Genomic DNA, 24,107 nt, shown 5'->3' on the forward strand with positions numbered 1-24,107 from the left:
TAAGAGTTGGAATATTGAGAAAATGTTTGATACATTATTACATGGAAAAGACCAGTTGCTAAATTTGGACATAAATAATATGTTGTATATAATTTTAAAAATTAATCAGAAAAACGCCTAGAAAGAGATTCATTAAAATGTTAAGAATGTTTTTCCCTTGGTGGTGGAGTTATGGGTGATTTAAATTTATTTTACTCTTCTGTATTTTTGTTTAATGAGAAAGTAAAGAATGATAAATATTAATTTTGAAATATCTGATTTAGGTGACACTCCAGCCATACATAATGGATCTGTTAAGTTCAAGAGGGCTGTATAAATATGGTTAGTGCAAGAGATATTACTATTCTGGAGGGATTATTGGGATGAGGTTCGGAATTCCTTTCAGGCGATTAAATAAAGGAAAACCTTGGCTCTGGAGGCCAGCCTCCCAGCACAGTATGGCTTCTGGAGCTGCTTCTTCATTCCTTGAAGGAGCTGAAATCATTCCACAGTACCCTTTGGTTTCACCCTTTCATGCTCTCCTTTAGTCCTCATTGCAGTCCTGAGACATGGGCAGTATACACATTATACATAAGAAGACACTAAGTTTCATATTTACTCGAAGTCACACAGCTAGTAAGTGGTGGGATGGAGACTGAGCCTGGATTCTCTGATTTCTGATCCCATGCTCTTTTGGTCACAAGTCACAGTCTCAAGGGCCTGCGCTGATGAGCACAGGTGCCCCATGAGAAGGGTGAGATGGGGTCTGATCAGATGGTGAGGACTATTTGATGCTCATAGAAGGCTGGCCTTGTCACACCGAGATGGCAGTTCTGGATGGAAGCCTGGAGAGGCATGAGACAGGAAAGGGAAGAAGGAAAGGTGGCAGTAATGGATCTCAGACAGTGTGGCAGATAATAGCCACTCTGGTGGTAATGAAAAACAATAAAAAAGCTGTCCGTTAATAAAGACAAAACAGGGACCCACTGTCACTGTGGTCCTGTGGGGGAGGTCATGGAGCAAGGGCAATCACACGTCCACACTCAAGGGCAATCACACGTCCACACTCAAAGTTATCAGTGTCATACTGAAAGCACAGTAGCCCCAAGATAACTGTTATGGAAGGGTAAAGAATCGTTTAGCAGCAAGTGCTCAGGCCTTCCTGTGGAGGAAAGACCACAGTCATGGCCCAGGGCTGACGGTACAGCCCCATCAGACTTCAGTGTCCTGCAAGGGCGTCCGTTCAGCATGCTGAAGACATACCCACAGTCCCTAGAGAGTTTGAGAGCACTCTCCCTGAGGAAGTTAAATTTGTGTCCAGAAATACATGTTCCCTTTTCCAGGATTTATTCCATTGGGAAACCTATAGTGCTCTGTGCGCTGTCACTGTATAGCATCGATAGATAGGCTTGCAAACTTGGCAAACCTTGCTGGGTAAGTTGGTTGGCTGAGGCTGCCAGCACCTTACTTTACATTTGGTACACTTGAATTCTGAGGTCTGCTTTACCCAGTGTTATCGAGGTCTCTGAATTCCCCGGTCAGTATGCTTTCCCATTTCAGCAAAAAACACTTCATGGTAAGATATACACACTTAATCTCAGCCGAAGATTGAGAAACAATCTTGGTGAAGTATTAAAAAATTCAAAATTTAATACATCCGTAACATGCTACATTAAAGAAGGAGTTCTCAGGGCTACCAGCCTTACAGTAGAGGTTGAGGAGTAGTATATTTTTCCTACATAAAAATAAAATAAATACAAAATTTAGTGATCATCACAAGGGACATTTCAAATGTCTGGTTTCCCTGAGTCTCAGGTAATAGTCCTCTTATGGGATGATATTCTTTCCATTTCCTTTGATAACTTATAGTGAGTGTTAACCCATTGTGATTCTAAGCAGAGGATCTAGTACTTCCTGTGTACTGGTCACTGTAAGTGCTCTAGGTGGGAGCTCATTCATTCTCCATGTCAACCTTTGCTAGTGAGGAAACTAGGTCCAGTGACTAAGATTTCAGTAGCTGGCTGATACGTCACTGCTGTTGTTTGGTAGCAGAGATAGCCCAGGAACCCAGGAGGCATTGTGGCTCCTCTATCGCTCTCTTTACTGCTGAGCCCTGTGGGAGGAAATTTTCCATTTCCTAAAGTGAACTCCAAAAGAGTTTACAGAGAAATTTCTTCCAAGACCATGGATTTCACCGCACCCCATTTTCTCCTAAGTCTTTAAAGTCTCCAGTCTTTATCCAAAATAAAGTTGAACTTAACAAGGTACTTACTCAAGATTACCCATGTATCTCCAATTGTTATAACTCTGTCCAAAGTAAAAACCCTTGGCTCTAAGCAAGCCCGTCTCTTTATTGTCCTCTAGAAGTGACCTGTTCCGCCTCTGTCAGGTCGCTCATAACCTGCTTGGTGTCCTGAGCACAGCTCAGATCTGTCCCGTGCATTCCTTGACTACTTTCATTCATATTGATCTTTCTTCCCTAAACACCATCACTTTTTGTCACTTCTCCATTTGACACCTAATCAGGTATTTCTGTACGCATACATATTTGTCTTGTTGTATACCCCGTTTGCCAAAAAAGTTTGAGGACATTTCCTAAGGTTGTTTAATATACACTTAATAGTGGATGGTGGGGAGGGGAGACAGAATTTATTGGTTGAAGAATTCTGAAGCTGGTCAAGGAAATGTGGTGCAGCTTTTAAGATAGTATTTCAGAGAAGAACTTGCAGCTGTCCTGAGACATCATACAGACACATTGACCAATCCTTTTGCTATTGTTTTCTCTTCCTTCTTGGGGAAAATCAGCATTACTGTTTTTTATTCCCCATAAGCATTATAATCTAGCCAACTTCAGTCAGTCCTGGATGATGGAGAATTCATAAAGCTTTACCAGCTCCAAAATGGCCTCATTCCTCAAAGGTTGAAGCAGAGGTTTTATTGAAAATCATTGTTTAAAAGTTTCATGTGGTTCAAGTTAAGAGCTCATTTTTGTAAGCAACAAGAGTCATTTGCCAGGAACTTAAGTTATGTTCGTGTTTAAAAATGAGAGTTTAAATCATCTGAGAATGCAAAGGTTGATTACATATGATGTTTCACAGAGATATGAGCATCACTGAGTAAGTATAGTAAGTAAGAAATTAATAAATATCAGCCAAATAGAGTAATTCGTTCTTCAGTCGAGAATTAGCTGTCAACACATAACTTTTTTCTCTGTATATAGGCCTGAGTCTTAAGATTTGCATAGTTCAAAGTTTTCTACATCAGGAGTGATCCTATTTCAGAAGAATGTCAGACATTTTCCAATGTAGTTTCTTCTTTATGTTATATTTCATTTCTCATTCCTACTTTCCTTTTACTCTGTGAAAAATACTTCTTTCTCCTTTTGTTTTTTATAATTCTCTTGAATTTTAGAGTCTTGTTATACCTTCCAGAAGTTATTCAATTTGTGTCTGGCTATTTTATTCCTTTCCCACAAATTGGGGAATTTTAAGTCAGTTTTTAATTTTTTCCCCCTTCAGTCTCTCCCTTTCTTCCATCTCTAGCACCATTGCGTTAATGCAAGCTCCATGTCTCTCAGATTTCTCCGGTTGCCTCCCTGCATTCATCTCTTGCTGTTCATTCTTTTGACTGTTATAAATAATGCTGCTATGAACATTTGTATACAAGTTTCTCTGTGAACATATGTTTTCATTTCTCTTTGGTATGTACATACACATGTACATGTACCTACAATTGGAATTGCATACGGTAACTCCTCACTTTTTGAAGAAGTGCCAGACAGTTTTCCAAAGTGATTGTACCATCTTACATTCCCAACAACAGTGTATGAAGGCTCCCTTTTCTCCACATCACTGCCAACACTTGTTATTTTTGGAATTTTTTTTTTTAATGGCAGCCATACTAATGGGCATGAGGTAGTATCTCATTGTAGTTTTGATTTGCATTTCCCTGCTGATTAATGATGTTGAGCATCTTCTCATATGCTTATTGATCATTTGTAGATCTTTGGAGAAATATCTGTTCAAATCTTTTACCCATTTTTAAATTGGGTTGGTTTTTTATTGTAAGAGTTCTTCGTATATTCCGGATACTAGTCTCCTATCAGATACATGATTTGCAGTATTTTTCCCCCATTTGTGAGTTGTCTTTTCATTTTCTTATATCCTTTGAGGCTTAAAAAGCTTCTAATTTTGACATTCAATTTATGTTTTTTTCTAAGAATTTTATACGTTCAGCTCTTTCATTTAGCTCTTTAATCCATTTTTAGTTAACTTTTGCTGCCGTCCATTCTTGCCCACTCCATTTAATTTTCCACACAAAGCCAGAATGATATTAAAACTTAAATCACGTTGTGTCATTCCCCTCCTTAGAGCCTTCAGTCGCTTCCCATCATACAAAGAACAAAATCCAAACTCTTAGGCCTGTGAGAGGAGCCCCATGTGATCTGTGTGCACCCTGCCACCTCATCATCCTTGTCTTGTATTCCTTTGTTCTTTGTTCACTACAGTCTCGCCGTGCTGGAGGCCTCCCGAGTGGCCCAAGCAGACCAGATCTTTTGCTATCTTAGGACCTTTGGTCATGCTGGTCCCTCTGCCTGCTCTGGTGTTCGCTGTCTCTTCATGTAGCTGGCCCTCTGCACCCTCCAGTCGCCACTGTAGTGTCACTTCCTCAGGGAGGCCTTTCTGAGCACCCTTGCCGCAGGTACTCACTTGCCCCCTGCCATGTTCCTTAAAACTCATAGCCTTCAGGAAAGGTAATTTTCATTGTCGTTTGTTGTTTGCTGGCCTGTTTTCTGTTTCCCTCCCTGGAAGGTGAGCTCTGGGTAAGAATTATCCCTATTTGTACACCATTATGTACATGGTCCCTGGCAAAATGGACAGGCAGTAAATACTTGAGTGAATGAATGAATGAGGTCTCCAGTGTCTTTAAGGTATATTTTAGTTGATTATAAAATGAAAGATTACTTTATTTATGGCAATTAATGTAGTCTTCACATTCTTCCCTGTGTTTTTCTACATTTTGATGTTTATCCACAGTAGGATGGAGAAGGATGGAAAAATGGAACTTTGAACAGTTTTGTTCGTTTTGTCTACAAGAAGATGTAAACATTTCATTGGAAAAAGTGCAGTTTGAAATGATTTTCCAAGTATTATTTATCTCAGGAACAAGATTTTTTAAAAAAGCTCCTACATCAGAAGTTCAGTGTACACAATGGTCATTTATTATGTATCTTTTAAATCATATAAGCCGTTTGTTTTCTTCTGCAACTATGACGAAGTTGTCTTACTGCACAACAGACAGGTTCACAACCATTGGTATATTGAGGTTAGATCTTAATATTGATAACACAACTGATAAAACACTTCAGTTGAATTTTACCCTGAAGTTAAGTATTCTTATTTTGTATTCAGAGATGGGGTAGGGGAAGGGCTGTGTATTGGCAAAGTACCTTTGTGCATCTGGACATTATAGTATGGCTAACTCTTAAACTCTGAAACCGAGATGTGTTTACCTTGAGGTAAGCACTATCATGAATGTTGGTTTATCATGAGAGGACAACATTTTGTGACTAGTTTGGGGGAATAAGAGGAGGAATGTCCTTTTTAATTTGTTTGTTTTTGAAGGTCTAGCTCTATTTTGCTAATTTGGTTAATATTTGTCCCTTTTCTGAGACTCTAAGCTTCCAAAACAGAGTTTCCTGCATGTTACTAAAGCGACTTCCTAAGTGATACTGAGGTGGAAAACAAGGTATATGCTTTCAGTTGTGCACGAATGGCACACTTGACCTGCCTTGTTAGGAATATATTAAAGTTGCCATTAATGAAAATTCCTCTCCTTTAAAGTAGAAGTGAAATTCAGTTTTATTTTCTCCATTTATACATTTTCCCTAAATTTAGTCAGATTCATTGAGGAGAGATGTATGTTAATGTTCTCATGTTAAACGTAAAAAACCAGTAAATTTGAAACAAAACTAGCTCAAAGGTTTGGTTGTTTTTAACTAAGTCAAAACATAAAATGAATTGGAATTCGCATGGTAGAAAAAGCATGCTGGAAATAAGACAATAGGCATTTGGAAGCAAGATGATGAAATACTAAAACTTCCTTACAGATTTGGCTCATGCTGGCCTTCAGTAACTGACTGCCAATTTTCTTGTTTGTGTCAGCAAATTTTAAAACTTGATGAATATTAAGGTTTTTAGAATATTGGGCACTATAGGAATAAATAGAATAGTTAAGAGTATGTTTCTGAGCTGGTACACAGCTATTTTTCTCCTGCCTTTTTCTAAGTTGACCAAGTGAACCACTGATATAATCTGTTTGTCATTCTCTCAGATGACAGGTAATCTTGTAGCTGGTATTATAAAAAATTCCCCATATGTATTATGTTATACCCTGATTAGACCTCTCCTACATTTAAAGGAGTTTTGGTTCCAGTTTTTTAGCAATGGAAGAAATAATTTGGACTGCTTAGAGATTCCTTGACTTTTAATGTGATATTATTTTCATGTATCCTGTCTTTTTTTGTTTGTTTTTTTTTTTGGTTGGAATACATTTATTTCATCTGTCTGTAAACAAGGCATTTAAAAGTTATGGCATTTTTTTAAGATGCATATTAAATCAGATGAGTTAAACTGTAGGGAATTCCTAAACTGTACCGTTCTTGGTACAGCAGAGGCAAGGAAAGGACTGTCCACACTACTGTAGCTGCGCAGCTCTCTGGCTGGTGTGGGGTTCATTCCATCTACCTTGCTTAGTCTCCAAAATTCAACATAGGAATATCTTTGGTCAACTGCTCAATCTTACTATGGGGCTAGCAGTCCTCTCTGGGTCTCATGTATCTTTAGTTTGTTCTTTCTCTTAGTTTAGGAAATTAAGTTGTGCTTGAAAGTTGTCAGAAAGCAGCTCTGATGGAAAAAATATACGCAGGGCTTCAAGTTGGAGGATATCATTTTGACATACAGTTATTCAGCCACTTAAATGGTTACATGAAATAATGAATTAATGCTTAACTCATAGTGTTATTGAGGGATTAAAGTGAAGAAAGGCATGTGACAGCACCCAGCTGCATGTCAAATTATAATTAATAACCACCATTTAGTGAGCTCTCATTGCACTGTGCCCTTGCTAAACACATTACAGATACTATCTGATGGAATCCTCTCAATAACCCTGCAGAGTAGATAGTATGAACTCCGTTCAACACAGGAGGAAGTTAAGAGCGCCAAGTAATATGCCCCAGGTCACACAGCTTCTAAGTGGTGATGTTGGGATTTGAATCCAACCTGTGGAAAGCCTGTGCATGTAAAACTGCTTTCTGTACCGTAGGTACCAATCAGTAAAATGGTCATTTCATTTGCACTGCTTTGAAGACTGATAAAACTGATTTTCCCTGTTTGTTAACCAGTTGTGTTTTCTGTTTGTGGTATGTCTGTGGATGTCCTTTGCCCATTTGTCTGTTGGAATCTTTCCTGATTATCTCATGAATTTGCAGAAACTTATCATGTATTAATTACATTCTTAACCAGTCTACTCTGACCATACTTGAGGCAGCAATTAACATTCATTTCCCAAGTCTACAAAATTTTATACTTGAACATATTTGAATATCTTACTCTCTACATGGATCCTTCACATTATCATTTTCTTTAAGTTTATTCTGTAAAATGTATTAAAGGACTTTTATTCAGAGTCATCATCTTTGGCGACTATATACTGCATTAAGAAACAATGTGGTGTAGTCTAAACTGCAGGAGAGAACTTCTGTGTTGTATTATGTGCAGGTTGAATGGCTTCAGTTAACCCTTAGATCTCATATTAGGGGAGTAGGGCAAAAGCCATAAGAAAGAATTGCTTCTATTTTAAAAAACAACCCTCTGTTCGGTTAAACACATTCTTAATCATTTCATTGTTTTTACAATAATTTTATATTTGAGTACTCTTTGAAGCAGTCTGATAGCAGCCAACAAAGAATTAATGGTGCTGTTGAAAATATATCCAGTATTTCTCTCCTCAAAGCAAAGTCCCTGCATTCGTGAGGATGATTGCTCCCGAGGGCTCCTTGGTGTTTCACGAGAAAGCCTGGAACGCATACCCCTACTGTAGAACAAGTAAGTCTGGTTCCCAGAAACCGTTTCACCCTTCTACCCCGCAGCTAATGAGGAAAGGGACTGCGGTGCCCGCGCCTTAGAGAAGGGTGACACGAAGCAAGTCCTTCTTTGGGTTCTCGGGGAGTCACTGCACTCACTGTGGCAGAGAAGCAGCTGTGCTGGCTCCCGCCCACAGGCCCTAGTGAGGGACACGTGTTCATTCCCAGATGACAGGCACCTTGAGGTCCTCCATTGACCAAGCAGGCTCCACGGGGGAGCAAATAAAAGGAATACAGAAACCTTAAAGAAAGGTCATTCTCATGCACAGTGTCATTTGCTGTGGTTTCAGCAGTACTTTACTTGTATTGCCGCACAGTAGAGGGGGCTGTGACGCACAGACTCCTTGCACGTTTCCTCTTGTTTGCTAAGCTCGCCTTATAAATGTTTTGCTTTTGTGACATTATTCTTTTACCATTGTTTTAAAATTAGATTATTGATTCCACAATCTAAAGTATCCTATAGTATCACTGTTTAGAAGTTGTGTTTTGCAGATATAAACCAAATGTTCTGTGTTGGCAGGTAGTTTAATCTTTGTGACATTAAATATTGTGACAGACTATTTTGGCTCCGATTAATATTCTGACATTTTCTCCCTTTTGTCGCCTACCTGTTCGTTATGCCTCAGTTGTAACGGTGAGTAAAACTATTTTTGTGTCACATACTCTTCATCTTTAAACTTTGCTTTACATAGTAATATTTTCAACTGTTTCTTGCTTTTTTCTTAAAACTGCCCACTGCTGCACGGCTCCTCCTCGGTGCTCCTGGCACTAGCTCACTCTCCACCTCGTGCTCCGTTGTTAAGGGGCTCTTTCCAGCCTTGCCTCAAAAATCTCCCTATTCACTTTATTTTGCTTCTGCTACTTCCTTTGAATGCCAGATTCACTCGCCAAACCTCACAGCTTCTTTAATATTAGCCCTGTGTGCTGCATGACAAGCAGGGTTGTTTACATTATTTAAAAGCATGCAGCAATTGGTTTGCCTGACAAGTCTGTAAAAGTAGGCAGCTCATGGTTCTTTGTCACTTGAGGATCAGTGTCCCTATGTCAGTCTTCCTATAGAGTCAAAGCATGGATACTTGTGCTGGGGAAAGCTCCTGCAGACATGAGCCCCAAGAACCAGTGAAAGATCACTATCATTTTGCTGTTGTGTTTTCTGCAGAATGAATATATGAAAGATGATTTCTTCATTAAAATTGAAACATGGCACAAACCAGACTTGGGAACATTAGAAAATGTAAGTTTTGACTCTGGGCTTTCAGTGTAGAAGGCCCTGGAAATGGGAATACTGTAGTCATTTTGTCATCACCAAAGTGATGCCACCTGCCTTAGATGAGCACCTGGCCACACCCGGGGGTGTGTCAGATTGCGGTGAGGCAAGCACGCAGCCAGAAACAAATGGGCCTCCTTGTCAGTCCCTTCCCCTGGTGTGTGAGTGGACTTTGGTGAGGTTGCTGTTTTTATCAGCAACTCTCTTTACCTGGGAGAGGGAGGGCATAGATAAAAATTCACAGATAATTTTTTCCATCTTTTCATCTCTGTATTTGCCAGAGCTGCTCTTCGTAGCAAAATTGATTGCTTTAATTTTCACCTCCATTCCGTTTTGCTGGAATATGGGTTGATTTCAGAGAAATGGCCAAAAGGCAGGAGGGAGAAGGTACTCTGACTGATTTACAGAAATGTTGACAAGCTCCTGCCTTTTACAAATTGGTGCACATTTATCCCTAAAGTAAATTACCAAAAAATCAGTTAAGACTCAGTTAAGACTCATTAACTTGGTAAGGTTTGGCAGGGAACTTGGGAGGGCATCTGGTATAGGTTGATGCCCTGGCCCAGTGGTTCTCAAAGGTGTGGTCTCTGGACCAGCAGCAGCATCTGGGAACTTGTTAGAAATGCAGATGCTCAGGCCTCACTGCATACCCACTGAATCAGAATCTCTGGAAATGGGGTCCAGCAGTCTATTTTCTGGTGGGCATTCCAGTTTGAGAACTACCGTTCCAACCTTACAATAGGTTGTTATGGGAAAGTAAGTTTATGGTAATTGTGGTAGATTCTTTTCTTCCTGTGCTTTAATGTTACTGGTGCCAATCAGTAGAACTTTAATGATCATTTGTAGTATTTGACTTGAGTTTTTCTTCGAGATGATCATTTGACTTTTCATGTTTTTTTTTTTTTTAACAGTAGCTCTAAAATTTAGAGTCGAAATGAGGTATTTTGGTATGCTTTAGTCTGTATGATTTAATTTGCCATTTTTAGTTTTCACATGGGCGTATCTTTGGCAGTTTTTAAACAGTTCTTTATGGGTTCGTAGATGGAGTTTCAGAAATAAATGATTGAACAACATATGAGGTATAGAGGAATTGACATCCTACTGAAACTGAATAGCTTTAGGATAATCAAATACAGGAGAGGATTTAGACCATACAGTGCAGCCTCTTAAAATGTAATTATAGTGTCACCTTCTGTTTGTCTAGGACTTAGAGGTTACAAGGACTTTGTCATGTACCATTTGGGTTAAACATAGGTCAGGTACATTTTTTGTATAAATCATCTCTAAGGGCTACCAGAAAATAATGGTGACAGATTTCTGTTAATTTGGCATTATCCTCTTCCCTCTCCCCCTCCCCTGTCCCCACTTATTATTTGGGGTTACAGAGGTAAACGATTTTGAGATCCCTCCAGCCTTCAGACAACTAATTTAATGAAATAGCAATTTGGATTTTTTTTATTCCTCATAATGTACTCCGAGAGTCTAAAGATAAAAGATTATGTATGTAAGTGTAGTAGTTTTGCCTAACAGTTTGCTTTGTTTCCTTTCTCTTTGTCATATATAGGTACACGGTTTAGATCCGAACACATGGAAAACTGTTGAAATTGTCCACATAGATATTGCTGATCGAAGTCAAGTTGAACCAGCAGTAAGTATGATGTACAACTCGATGACGTTTTAACCTGTTGCCTTTTACATCTAAAAATTGTTCTATTTTTTTTCTGGTATGACCTACCTTTCTACACTGACATAAGCCTGGAACTTAGGTCTGGGTCCAAAAAGAGATCAGAGCAGCGAAAGAGATCAGAGAATAAGAGAGAAGGTGATTTGTTTTTTTGTGCAGATTTCACCTTTGCACAGGTGATCCCTCTGAGAAATCCCAGTATACCCAGGATATACATAGGAGTTTGTTTTCATTGGGGGGGAAAAAATAACATTATTTTACGAAAGAATTTTCTCTTGAGCTTCTTTAAATACCATGGGTCCCTTATACTTTTAAAGTCTGATTAAGAAAGCAAAAATTTAATTTACATACAAATTTTCAGTAATTCAGGGCTAAAGTTGTCATTTGTGGGAAATGGTTGATGGTAGAATATCCCAGTCTAACAGTTGTGTAGCTTTCTCTTTTGAGTCTTACTAGATGTAATTATTTGTACTCTAGACTTTTGACTTAATTAAAAAAAAATGTTTTCCCAAAAAGTAAGGACCCTTACTCCTCACCAATCACTGCCCCCCTCCCCCCAACCCCAGCAATTAAGACCCTTGTTATTACTTTGCCCCAGTTTATAAATGTTAACTCAGTTCTTATAGTGTGTGGGGTACAGTTGTGGATTTTTTAGGTGCTAAAATAACCAGTGGCCCTCTTCCTGCTAGTCTAGAGAACTAAAGCTTTGCAGTAAGAGTGGCACCCCTTGGTTTGTCATGGCAAAGCATGGCACATTCAGTTAGGATCCCTTTCCATTTCATTTTTGTGCTTATTCCCTGAACTTGAGCAGTGTTGTAAGCTGAACAGAAATAACCCAAATAATAAATGTCTGGTTTTGCCATTGAAATTGAAAGGTAAGCTTTCAAAAACAAAGGTTCGACCTTTTTTCAGAAATCACTGGGGTTGGGACTGCCAGCAGTGACCCTCTGCTAGGCCAGGTCCTGTTCTGTTTAGGGCCCCCTCCCTGATAAGAAGTGTGAGCACTGATAAGGGACTCTTGTCATAGAAATTCTTAAATTTTAGTCATGCTGTGATTTGAAGTTATTTCAGTTTTAGTGATATTTCCACCTCTGAAGTTACATTAGACTTTTTTATCCTTAGAAATGAATGTATATTCTGTTTTAAAAACAATATTCAGGTGTCTGTTTGGCCCCTTTATCTCTCTTGGTATCTCTTCCAGCCATGAGTTCATGTATGTTAAAGAGTGGTGATAGGGTGACAGATCACTGGGAGTGGGTCACTAACGGCTAGGTCAGGGTAGCTCAGATGCCTGGAACATCAGTGCTGCCCACCAGGATTGGGTGAAGGCACTCGGATCGTATTGCGGGTGTTTGACTAAGTTGTGCTGGCCAAGCAAAACGGTCCAGTCTTGTGGCTCAGAGGTTTGCATTCCACCTTGTTCTCCAGCAGAGCACAAGGCACCTTTGGTTTTGCCGGGGGTACAAGAGTAGTTCTTTGTTCCTGTCCTCAGGCTAAAATGGGCTCCCAAACAATGTTTGCAGGCAAGAGTGCAAGGGGAAAGAACAGTTCAGGCCAATTGTGCAAGAGCCCTGGAGGCCCTCATTCCCTTCCTTCCACCCCAGCCTCACCTCCAGAGAGAGGGAAGGCACTGCTGGCCTGGGATGCACGATAGCGGCATTGCCACAGGGGCTCTGGCTGGAAGGCACCACAGTGCAGAGGCTCAGCAGGTGGCACTCTTTTTGGAAGGATGTTGGGGGGGATAGATAGTGAGAGAGAATGGATTGGGCCCAGATGAGAGGGGTCTGCATTGTTGAGTCCATGGCGCTGTCACTGAGAACATACATTCTGAAACTAGATGCGCTTCAGATTCAAATTCTGAGGTCTTGCTTCCTACTGGCTATTTAGTTACTTAACCTCTCTCCCTGTTTTATCTTGTGAAAAATGGGGCTAATTATCTCACAGGATTAAATTTGAGCACTTAGAGCAGTGCCTACTTTAATAAATGTTTGCCATTATTGTCATTATTCTTAGCAGGAGTTCTGAGAATCTGTACACCAAGCGTTGTTTGGAGAGTGAATAAGTGTTCACATATGTATGTGTGGTTTTGTTTTTCACCGTTCATAGCTCCTGTTTTCCAAGTTACACTTTAAAGATTAGTTAATTTTAAAGTTTACTGAATTCACAGTACCTTTATTGTAATAAAATACACATTAAATTTACCACTTCAAACATTTTAAATGTGCAGCTCAGTGGCATTTAATACATTCACAGTGTTGTACAACCATCACAACCATCTAGTTCTAGAACATTCTCACCTCCCCGAAAGGACACCCTGTACCCATCACTCCTCACTGCTCCCTCCTCCCAACCTTTGGCTACCACTAAGTGTTTTCTGCCCCTATGGTTTTACCTGTTTGGGATATTTCATATAGATGGAATCATAGCAATATCTGGCATTCTGTTTGTGGCTTCTTTTACTTTGGTATAATGTTTTCAAGGTTCATCCACCTTGTAGCATGTGTCATTTTGTCATTCTTTTTTATGCATGAAGAATAGTCCAGCGTATGAACACCATGTTCTGTTTATGCATTATTCTGTTGGTGGACATTTGGGTTGTTTCCACCTTTTGGCGATTGTAAATAGTGCTACTGTGAACACGTGTGTCACAGCAGCTTTTTGTCTGTGTGTTTTCTCAGTTGTGGAAACTACAAGTACAAATGATATCGTGTAGGGATTCTCAGACCTTTTGACATTAAAAAAAGAAAGAAAGAAAAAACCTTGACATGCATATTTTCTGCTATAAAAGGGGAGAGGGGAACTCTGTGTGGTGGGAGGTGAGGGTGCCCTTGACAGTTCGGGGCTTGGGGTGAGCAGCAGAGCACGGAGCTGCCTGGGGGCCTGTGAAGGCTGAGGTGGGTGGAGCAGGGGGAGTCACGGGGCTCGGGCTCTGCCTCTGCCTTCTGCACAGCCTCCTCTGTCCCCTCTGCTGGCACAGACGGTTGCCCCACACTCTCCCTTCAGATTCCACCCCCCATCTGCTTGGCCTCCACTAGTTAATGTTTGCATTAGAATTAGCTTCTATTGCAAACACCTGGACCACCTGGCATTCCTTACTTCTTGCCAGATCCAGTTTGGTTTTCTGTTGAATTAATTTGTTCCTTTGATTCTGCACTTTTATGTTCCTTGGAAATTATAGCCCATGGTGTCAAAGGAGGCTTTAAGAACGCACTTGCATTTCTGAAATGGCCAAGTTGTCATAGCAGTCAACTCATATCGTGGGGCTCAGCCTGTGCTGCTGGCATAGCCCCCGGGAGCTCCTCAAGATTGGTACAGTACCCTCAAGAGGCTTACACTCTGGGTGAGACAAACCCCGTATAGTGAAATAGTTACAAATGGTGGAGGTGTATGCTTGGTCCAGAGCGCATCAGGATTTCAGAGAAAAGAAATGATCTGTGAGGACAGAGGTCTGAAAAGACTGAGGAAGAGTCATAATATGACGACGAGTAGTGTTTTGATGGGTGGAGCGGTCTACCCCCACTCTCATTACAGTTTTCCCTCTCACCCGGGTTGCTCTGATGTATTGTACGTGTTTTTCTCTCTCCCTTCTAAATAGAAATTGAACCCCAGGGGGAAGAATCTTTGTACTGTTAACCCTTGCCTCTCCAGCTCCTAGAACAGTGCCTGGGTTGTAATAGGTACTCGGTGAATGCATGTTGAATGAATGAGTGAATTGCAGGCAAGCAGAATAGAAGCAGAGGTACAGGTGTGTTATCCAACACTGAGGGAGAGGTTGGAATAATAGAGTTGAAGGGAACCTTAGCTACCTAGGCCTCAGTGCTTTCAAACTGTGCTTTCCAGAACCCTAAGTTTCTTGGAAACCACTCTGGTTGTTAGGACAAGTGCCTAGAGCATGGGGCTGGGAAGTTCCCTCTGCCCATCTCCCAGCACAGTTCTGCATGTCTTACACTAGTCTTCACCATACGATTTACTTTGAACACAGTTCTGCAGCTACACATAGTTTGGTTTCAGGGCTAAACAGGGAGGTCCTGTTGTGCAAGTAAGGAAACTAAGGCCAGATAAACTGTGTTTTTCTCAAGGTCGTTGAGCTGATGCCTGAAGTGGAAATTCTAACTCAGTCCAGTATTCTTTCCACTGGCTCGACTCCTTCCGAGCAGAGGCCCTGTCTGCTTTGTCCCTTTTCAAGCTGCCACTTGAGCACTGTCTTCCTCTCCTCAAGCTGGTCTGCCACTGGCCACGTCACACTGCTTGTTCTGGCCTCCCTTCTGGGAACCTTCCTCTCTGTCCAAAGCCTGTGTGTCCTGCAGGATCTGCCTCTGGGGGATTTCACTTTCGTTGGCATCAGTCTTCCCCTCTGCTGAGTTTCAGCTCTTGTTCATTTCTTTGCTGTCTTGTTCTGTGTTCAGGAACACAGAACTCTTCACAGAGTGGCGACTTGTGAATAGGTGTCAAATGAACCTGATGAGCTTGAGGGCAATGAAGAAACTAACCTGTAACACCTGGGTTGGCCAGGGGTGAGGAATCAGGCACTCGCATACATTCCCTGTGGGCGTGTAAGTCACACAACCTCTGTTGCAGAATTGCAAATGCACGTACCTTTTGCCCCAGCAAAATTCCACTTCTAGGAATTGGTCCTACTCAATGTGAAGTACCAAATGTATAAGCATAAGATTTTTATAAGGAAACAGTCTGAAGTCTTAAATGTTTCTCCATCGATGGGGAACTGATGAAAAACGTGGTTCTACCCGTATGGTGGAGTTCAGTGTAGTCACCCGAAGGGAGTGAGTCTTTTTGTACTGATAGGGTATCCTTTCCAAGATAATGTAGAGAGAAAAAGATAATATCAATGTGCATGTATTTGCTTGCTTACGTATAGAGGTCAAGAAATGTGTATAAGATGGTGATGACAGTGATTCTTCAGCAAATGGGAGCAGCTAGATTAGATGGGGTAGAAGAGTCAGGGTCTGGCAGAGACATGCCCAGTGGACTGGGGTGAGGGGATGTCCTCACTCAGTGTTCAGTTTTCTGTTGCTACATGACAGATCACCACAAATTGAGTTGCCGTGTAATGTAACCTAATCAAAGAAATGACAGCCCATCACCTTTGCCACAGTCTCTTGGTTAGAAGCAAGTCACAGCTTCCACCTGTTCTCAGGGGAGGAGATTACACAAGATTGTGACTCAGCGGCAGAAAAGGGTCATCTTAGGATACGTCTGCCATACCAGTGGCCAATCTTTAGTACCTAAAGCTTGCTCTTTAAGGATTAAAGTGATACTAGAATTGGGAGCTTGGTAACTGTGCATGGGCCAACAAGGTGGATTTTCGGTAGGGAGACCTGAAGGTGTAGTCATCTCTCCATGCTCAGCCTGGCACCTTAACTCCTGGAGGTTTTAGTCTCAGTCTGACTTAATTCCTTGGTTTTTATTTTGTTTTTAATGAACTCTGGTTTTACTTGAATGAGCTAAATTTTCTTAAAACGTCTTAAATGGTTGAATTTCTGTCCTGCATACTACTTGCTTTAAAAGAAGTAAAAACAGTCGGTTAGTAATTTTGAGAGGATAAGTAGCCAGCTCTCCCAAATCAGGACAAATGTGAAAAGGTTGGGAGTTAAGAAACCAGGAAGTTGGAAGTGAAGCTTGAATCTTTTTACTCCACCTGGTGGGGGGTTTCTGTCACTGCAGCTGGATTTAATACAAACACAGCCCTGAACGTTATTCTAGTTGAGAGTAACTGTTGACTGCTTCTAGCGTTTAAGTCTCTCTGCTGGGTTGCTCTCCTTGTAGACTTGCTGGGTTTTGGTCATGCTTATGCACTGTACTTCACCATGCATAGAAGGGATGTGATTAGACCCACAGTGTAACTGAATACTTGGGTGGATGCTTTGACATATTTACATAATCGAAGGATGACATTGTCAAAATAACTCTAGGAACAAGGAGTTGTAAAAACTGTCAGTGTGATGCAGAGTCACAGAGTAATTTGCTACAGAAATCATATATACATTTAAATTTATGGGTTATTTGGTTTTTTCCTTGATGACTTATGGGAAATCTGCATAGGACTGTTACTATAGCCACCATTCTCTGGTATTTTCTAGAAGATAACAGCACTGCCTAATGAAACAAGCTGAGCAGTCTGAGATTTCTGCTTAAATGTCCCCACCCAATTTCTTTTGGCTACCATGCAAAACAGATTTCTTGTTTTAGTGGAAAGAGGCATTGGAGTGAAGTATTAAGATGTTAAATCCTTTTAGAGGGAAGGCTCCTTCTGCTTGTAATTGCAGCAGCCACTGAGCACATCACGTTCCATCAGAACACACCCCCTGCCCCCACATCTCCTCCATCCCCTCAGCTTCTTGCCCCTCCCCCATTTCAAATATAACCCAGATATCACTCTTGAAAAGCCTTCCTCAGTAAATTGGGTGCCCCTTGGGGGCCTGGACTGTACTGATCATCTCTGTTTCTAGGACCTAACAAGATGCTCAATGCCTGACATGCAGAGAGCTCTTCAGTAAAGGTTTGATCAGTCAAAGAGAATTTGCAGATTTTTTCCTCTGTGGTGTGAAAAAAAAGCAGGGCAATGGGGAGACAGTTTGGAGGAAATGAAGTTTTTATTGTTCAAATATTAAATGGACAAATGCTACTTTAGCTCCTTCTTTACTAATTCTGGATCATGAAGTATATGTGACGTGCCTTCAGTTCTAAAAACTCTGTCCTTTCTGAATGAGCAGATGCCTTTCTGTCAGATTAAAAAGTGTTTCAGTTAGATCAGATTGTAAGGAGGAGTCAAGGTGTCCAGCGTAAAACACCAGAATACAAGTTTTAAAGTATTTTTAATTCCTAAAGTCATTGTTGATACATAACCACAATAAAAAGTTGAGAATTCTTTAACTGTCCTGATGAAATGCACGTGCATATCTTCAACTCATTTCCAAAATATACACAAATGAGTCAGTTGACATCTGCTTCTGCTTTTTTTTAAGGTATGAATTTGAATCTGGCCCCTTTTAATCATCTCCAGCACTTTGTCTAAGTAGCTTTCCATGATTTGTATACAAAAGTCACTTCCCAGGAGAGGAAGAGTCTTTAAAGTGTAAGCCGAAGTGTACACACGATTAACATCAGAGAGACCTTCGTTTTTGGAAGTAATTTGAAAGAAAACGAGCACAATTTTAAAAAAAGAAAAGAAAAAGAAATTGGAACCACATTTTAGGTATTTATGTGTAACCGGGAAAGGATTGTATCAGCCTTCCTCTGTAGTCTATGCTTCCTCTGAAGTACATGCTATGGGACTTTATTTTTATAATTTTTTTTCGTGGAAATAAATGTTCATTTCAAAATTTTAAGGCTCACAGGTCTAAAATTGATAAAGCTGAACATCTGCTTTTTAGATGTCAGTAATAAGCAAATATTAATGGCATAAAAGTTTGGGAGATATAGTTGAAAAATATAGATCTATGCCAAATTAAAATGCAGCAGGTTTAAAGAGAGAATAATTTTTTCCCTTTTTCATCATCTTAGGGTGTATTAATTAAAGGTGAAAGATTTTTCCCAAATGAGGCATTTCAAAGCCAAGAGTTGCCCAGTTTTTTAACCTTAGTGTTGTTTCACTGAAGATGGTATTCCTAAAAGGAAGACACACAAGCTAGAAACTCACATGCCATATTGTTTCTGGGTCACAGAAAGGATGTGCAAGGTGTGGTCTGATGGATCAGGTCCTTAGTGGAGACTCCTCAAAGAGCTCAGAGGGGCACTTTCATTGTGAGTGACCCAGGAAGCTTGTGCTCTTAAGATAAAGCTCAGATTTCATACATATCTCTTCCTTCTTCTGTCCTTTTTAACCCCCCTCTGCCCCATTTGTTACTCTCAGGTCGTTATCCTTACATGCTCATGAGTATAATTGCCTTGGTCGCCATGTCGTGTTTACCCCAAGTCCTTTTTTTTTTCTCCACATTTGCGATTGTCCCCCCTGGGAAGTGGTGGCGAGGAGGTGTCTCACACTCTGGACTCAGAGCTCTATGCCCTCAGCCCTGATGCCTGCCCCCAGTAGCCAAACCTCCCTCCCTGGGCTGTGGTCCTTGGGTCGCCGCTGTTGGACTCCAGATGGCTCTGTGCCATCCCCTTCCAGTAGAAAACTTCTCCTGAGCAGCTTTTTCAGCAGGAGCTCCTGGAGCAAAGTGTGGTTCCACTCACTAGTCCTGCTTCTTTCCTTGCTACCCCAGGGGACACAGGAACTCCCAGGTGAGAGGCCAGGGCTGCTGATAAAGTTCACTCCCTCACGGGGCCTGGAACCCCTCTGCTCCATTCCAGCCTACGTAGTTTCCCCACTTGTTTGGGCTCCTTTGGAGAACACCCCCACCACGGCCAGAAGGCCGTACATGTGTCGATCTCAGTTGTGGCTGGATCTGCCCACTGGTCCAGTTCTCTGACCGTTCTTTAGAGGTTACAAGCTTCTTTTTAGGGCCCCTGAGGCCCTCTGGGGAACGTTGTGGCGAACTCCTAAGCTTGCCCCTCAGCACCTTAGCTAGGACTCTGGCCAAAACGCTTTTCTTTTAAGCAAGGTCTGCCCTTGGGCAGCTTGTTAGAGATGTAAATTCTCCTCCTCCCAGGTCAGAACCTTCCAGGCCCTGGGGTGTCTCTGTCCAGCTCTCTAGGTGATTTCTGCTCACCCTTGGGAAGTGCTCTAGTACGCTGTTACTGGTCAACATTGTAGAGGGGGCACTCTCCTTCTAGGATTTTGGAAGCAGAAGGAATCTCAATTGGAGGCCATGGTCCCAAAACATTCACACCAGTCGCTAATTTTACTGTTTAGGAGTTTCAGCTCAGGGAAGTGCTGTAACTTTCCCGCAAGCCACGTTACCAGTGGACTCAAAAGCAGGGCTGCTGACTTATTTTTCTAGAACATCTCACTGTATGCTGTTCCTTCCTTTGCATTATGTTGATTAAGAGCATTCTCAATTTATTTAAAACAAGCAAGTGCTGGCTCTTCCATCCATCTTCTCCTGCCCCCCGAAATAGCAGCTTTCATCGGTGGCCTTTGTTACCTCCATCCATAACTGCTAAACTCTGGCATATTTGGAAATTTGCATACATACAACAGAATAAAAGGATTGGAGACCCTAAGATGTCTTTTGGTGTGGGTACTTACAGTGAGCACCACTCATATATTTTCATGTTCATTTAGCAAACATTTATTGGAACTTGCTATTTGCTCTGTGTTGGCGTGGTAAATATTTTTCCAGATAAAGTAATAATTGTATCTGTCTGAAGAGCCTGCAAGATTCTTAATCAGTGAACATGTTAAAGTGTTTCTAAGTGACTTGGAGTTCCTATTTTCTGATTGTGTAGTCTGGTGGTGTCAAGTGCCCTCCACCAAAGAGCTTTTGTTCTCACAACTGATAGAGACCAGTGCTGGGCTCCAGGGTGCCTGCAAAGTCCGGGTTCAAAGGCTGGCTAGATGGGAGATTTGGAGTTTAGTACTTTACTAAATGAAGAGCCCCCACCATTTAATTGTCTATCCAAAGGCAGTAATGGGATTGTTGGGCTCATCCAAGCCGCTTGTAGGAGTCCCGTGGTGATGGTGGTCTCCAGGAAAATGAATTGGCTTTTAAAGTTTGTGCTTTTTGCTTGTTCTTTCCAGCACTGACCATTTGTTCTCCGGTTATGATCCATTTGTTTGGTGGATATGTTTTGGTGGGCCCATTTTAGTTGAGAGCAGAAGTATGCTAAGCTGTATCTGATTTTCTGAAATCTTGGTTGCCTTTGGAAATGAACATGTAAGACTTGCCTTTTCCACCCATTTAGCTGTTTTCACTTTGAACACCATTCCATTATTTGAGTATTGAACAATCTGGCACTTTATAATTGTCTTAAACCATGAGTATGTATTGTTTTAAAGTTACTGCTCATTTTAAACATACTTTTTCCTAAATGTCAGCCATGGAAAGCTGATGAAACTTGGTTTAATTTATGTAGGCATGTAAGTTTTGGTCACACTTTTAAACAGTGCTTGTTTCTTGTGCTCTAGGAAGGATTCGGGCATATCTTTTCTTTTGATCAGACATTCTGCGAGACAGTACCCAGATGTTACACATTTGAGTAGATAGTCTTGGCAACATATGCTTTATTGCACTGCCTTAAAAAAAAAAACTTCATAATTTTAAAGAAATGTAAGAATCATAAAATATGCTTTCTAAGTAATCTTTATAAGATTAAAATTTTTTCTCTTTAAAATCAGAAACATGATGAAATTCGGCTGGAAAAAGTTAAATATTTGATCAGACCATATGAAATCGTTAATATTTGTCAGCTTTTGAGCCACAAAAGTGACACTTTTGGGGTCAATCTAATAGACTTCGGAATTAACCATTGGTAGCTGATAACCCTAAATGGTCAGCGCTGACCGTCACTCCAGTTCATTCCTGCTCACAGCTTTCACAAAGCGCCTGCATCTTAGATGTTACTTTTGTTCCAGCTGTTGGCCTCTCACTTCCTAAGAAGGGCTTTCTGCCTCCCAGAGCTGTGGCTGCCCCATTCTTCAGCCGTGAAGAGAGCCTTTGTTTATTGGAAGTCTGTGGCTGGGCTCCAGCAAGTGCGAGGAGCCTGTGGTTGCCAGATGCTTCAGGTCTCCTTGGCATGAGCAGACACTCAACCCAGTAGAGTACCTCTCCCTTCTGCCACTAGAATGAACCTAGACACTCATTTCTATCTTGAAAGGGTGTAACTTATCCCCGGTATAGGTGCAAGAGCTCCAAAAGCTCTTTATTAAAGTGTGTGCATCATAAAGAGGTGAGAGCTGTGATCCAGCTTCTGACTTGTAGTAGAGCCTCCTTGACCTCTGCAAAAAAACAGAACAACTCAGGTACAGGTTTTGAGGTAGTGGTGGTTTTGCTTTTGCTTAAGAAACGTCACTTGTCAAAGGCTTATCTCATCTCCCTTCGCTGTGCTGTGAAGCAAATCATCGTCAAGATCCTTTTTGTAGTGAGTTACAGAGGGTTTTTTCTTTTCTCCATTCTCAAAGAAGATATAAATAAATGTAAGCATGGTTCTTATTAAAAAGAAGTGTGAAAATGTTTCCCACTTTATTCGGCTGCCTTACATGGTCAAGTACTCTGGAACACTTAGATTTGCATCCAGTGGTGGATTTAGAGAATGTCCTGTGTATTTGAAGGCATAGTTGGATGGCAGTGCCCTCTTGTGGGAAAAGAGCACATTGCTTATTTCATGCTTGCTTAAATCTTAGCAAGAATTTTAAAATTTCTCTGAAAACTCTGTGTGTACGAGCTTATGTTGCAGAAAATACTTTTTCCACTAGAACCTGTTATTGGTGTTTACTTCTAATCTCTTCCATGATTTCAAAGTAAAAAAAGCAGGGAGGGTGGTGGAGGTGGTCAGGTGTGAAGTAGTTCCTAGGGGGGAGAAATTGTCTGGTAAGAGTTAGAAAATGGTTTTTTTTTGAGCAGCTAACGGCAGATATTTTTAAAGAAATTAGCATAAACAGCTCCAAATCAAGTTTTTAAAGTCTATTCCTTATAAAAGCCCTTTTCAGCAGTGTAAAGCCCTCAAGGAGAGGTTCTCTAGACTGAGTGGGAGTAAACATCCCTTAGGGTACTTGAGTCTTATCAAGTGATGAAGTGTAAATCACGTCACATTTTTGCAGTAACGTTTCGTTTCGTGGTGCCTGGGTGTCCACAGAGCAGCATCTGAGTCCCGGCTCTGCTCAGCCACCGTGAACTTGGGCAAGGAACTTCACTTCCTCACCCCCAGTGGCAATGGTAGTAACTTTGTTCCAAGGTTGTGAGGGTTAACTAGGAGAAAGTGTGTGCCTGGAACGTAACTAAGTTTTCCTAAAATGGTAGCAAGAATGATGCTGCTTATCAGATTTTGCTCTTGCTATAAAAAAAAAAAAAAGTTAAAATTTTTTCTGCAATTATTTCCCATTTAGTGTTTGTTAAATTGGTGCTAATGGAATTAATGGGGTCCTGGGATTTAGATGCAGCTGTGCCTGAAGCCCAGATCATGAACCAAAATGGACATTTTACTGGAGAGGGCTCACCCTGTGCATTTTCAAAAGGACATTCCCATTTTAGTTTAAGGAATTTGATGTAATATGTTCTGTGATCTACTGTCATTTAAGGAAATAAATGCATTTATGTTAAGCAAAGCTTTCCTAAACATATTGTTTATGTTTTAGGCATACGCGGTTTAATTTTAAAATATATATTTAACAATCATCTTTAATAAAACTGACTTGTTGGTATGTTGAAACTTACTTCATTGGTTTTAAGAGTTTAAAATGTCTTCATTTTTAAATGCTATACTATATAAACATATAATAATAAATATAATGTAACAGTAACAAATATATTGTATATTTGTGTATGAAACACAGGCTTATCCAAACCAGTAGCCTACTGACCCCTGAGAGGAGGGCTGGGGAGTACCCGCCAGCCCTGGGCTCTCCAGGAACCCAGCCAGCCTCTGGAGCCCAACTATTTAGTTTCCCTGCCAGGTTGTAGGAGATGGAGTCTGTCACATCAGGCTTTTGGTTGTAACTTCTTTTCGTGACTAAAATTCTGAGTTTTTTGCTCTTTCTCTGTCAATTTGCAACCTTCCAAAGGCTTTGGGGGTCTGCCTTCATAAACATGACAGTGTTGGCAGGCTCTGGCTCTGATTCGGACAAGATGAGAAAGAATGGAGGAGGCGATTACTCTAGCTGTGCTCTAGCCCAGCAGTGCTCCAGGCTGTGGCCACCTTTCAGCACAGAGCTCTGTTGACAGCGTCTGTCCCCCTCCCCTGTCCACCAAGCTCGCCCACCCCAGGTCTCTGTGCAGCGTCTCTATGAGATTGAAAAGATTACAAGAAAGTGTTCTGTTTGGGTGTGTAGGTTTGACTGCATTTCTCAGTTCTCAGGGCAGTTGTTTAAAAATTCAGCTTTAAGGATTCATTGGTGGAAAGCCAGTAAGGATTATTGAGAGGGTTGAATTAGAGAATATTTTTTAATGCAGTTTTGTTCCTCTGAGGTACATTCA

At 41.0% G+C, this 24,107-nt stretch overlaps 1 protein-coding gene and 1 non-coding gene across 3 annotated transcripts in view; both read left to right on the forward strand.

The window, feature by feature from the left end:
• PITPNB (phosphatidylinositol transfer protein beta) overlaps window positions 1-24,107 on the forward strand; it is a 61,297-nt gene that overhangs the window by 9,484 nt on the left and 27,706 nt on the right. For both annotated transcript variants that reach the window (XM_068562785.1, XM_068562784.1), the window contains exons 4-7: window positions 7,996-8,087; window positions 8,752-8,759; window positions 9,285-9,359; window positions 10,957-11,040. In XM_068562785.1, the coding sequence (XP_068418886.1) occupies window positions 7,996-8,087; window positions 8,752-8,759; window positions 9,285-9,359; window positions 10,957-11,040 (259 nt within the window). The remainder of the gene's footprint in view (window positions 1-7,995; window positions 8,088-8,751; window positions 8,760-9,284; window positions 9,360-10,956; window positions 11,041-24,107) is intronic.
• LOC137777077 (small nucleolar RNA U109) lies at window positions 1,601-1,722 on the forward strand. Its single transcript, XR_011076406.1, has one exon. It is a non-coding gene; the product is annotated as a small nucleolar RNA U109 (small nucleolar RNA).

Source organism: Eschrichtius robustus, chromosome 14 (assembly GCF_028021215.1).
Source record: "Eschrichtius robustus isolate mEscRob2 chromosome 14, mEscRob2.pri, whole genome shotgun sequence".
Taxonomy (NCBI): Eukaryota; Metazoa; Chordata; class Mammalia; order Artiodactyla; family Eschrichtiidae; genus Eschrichtius; species Eschrichtius robustus.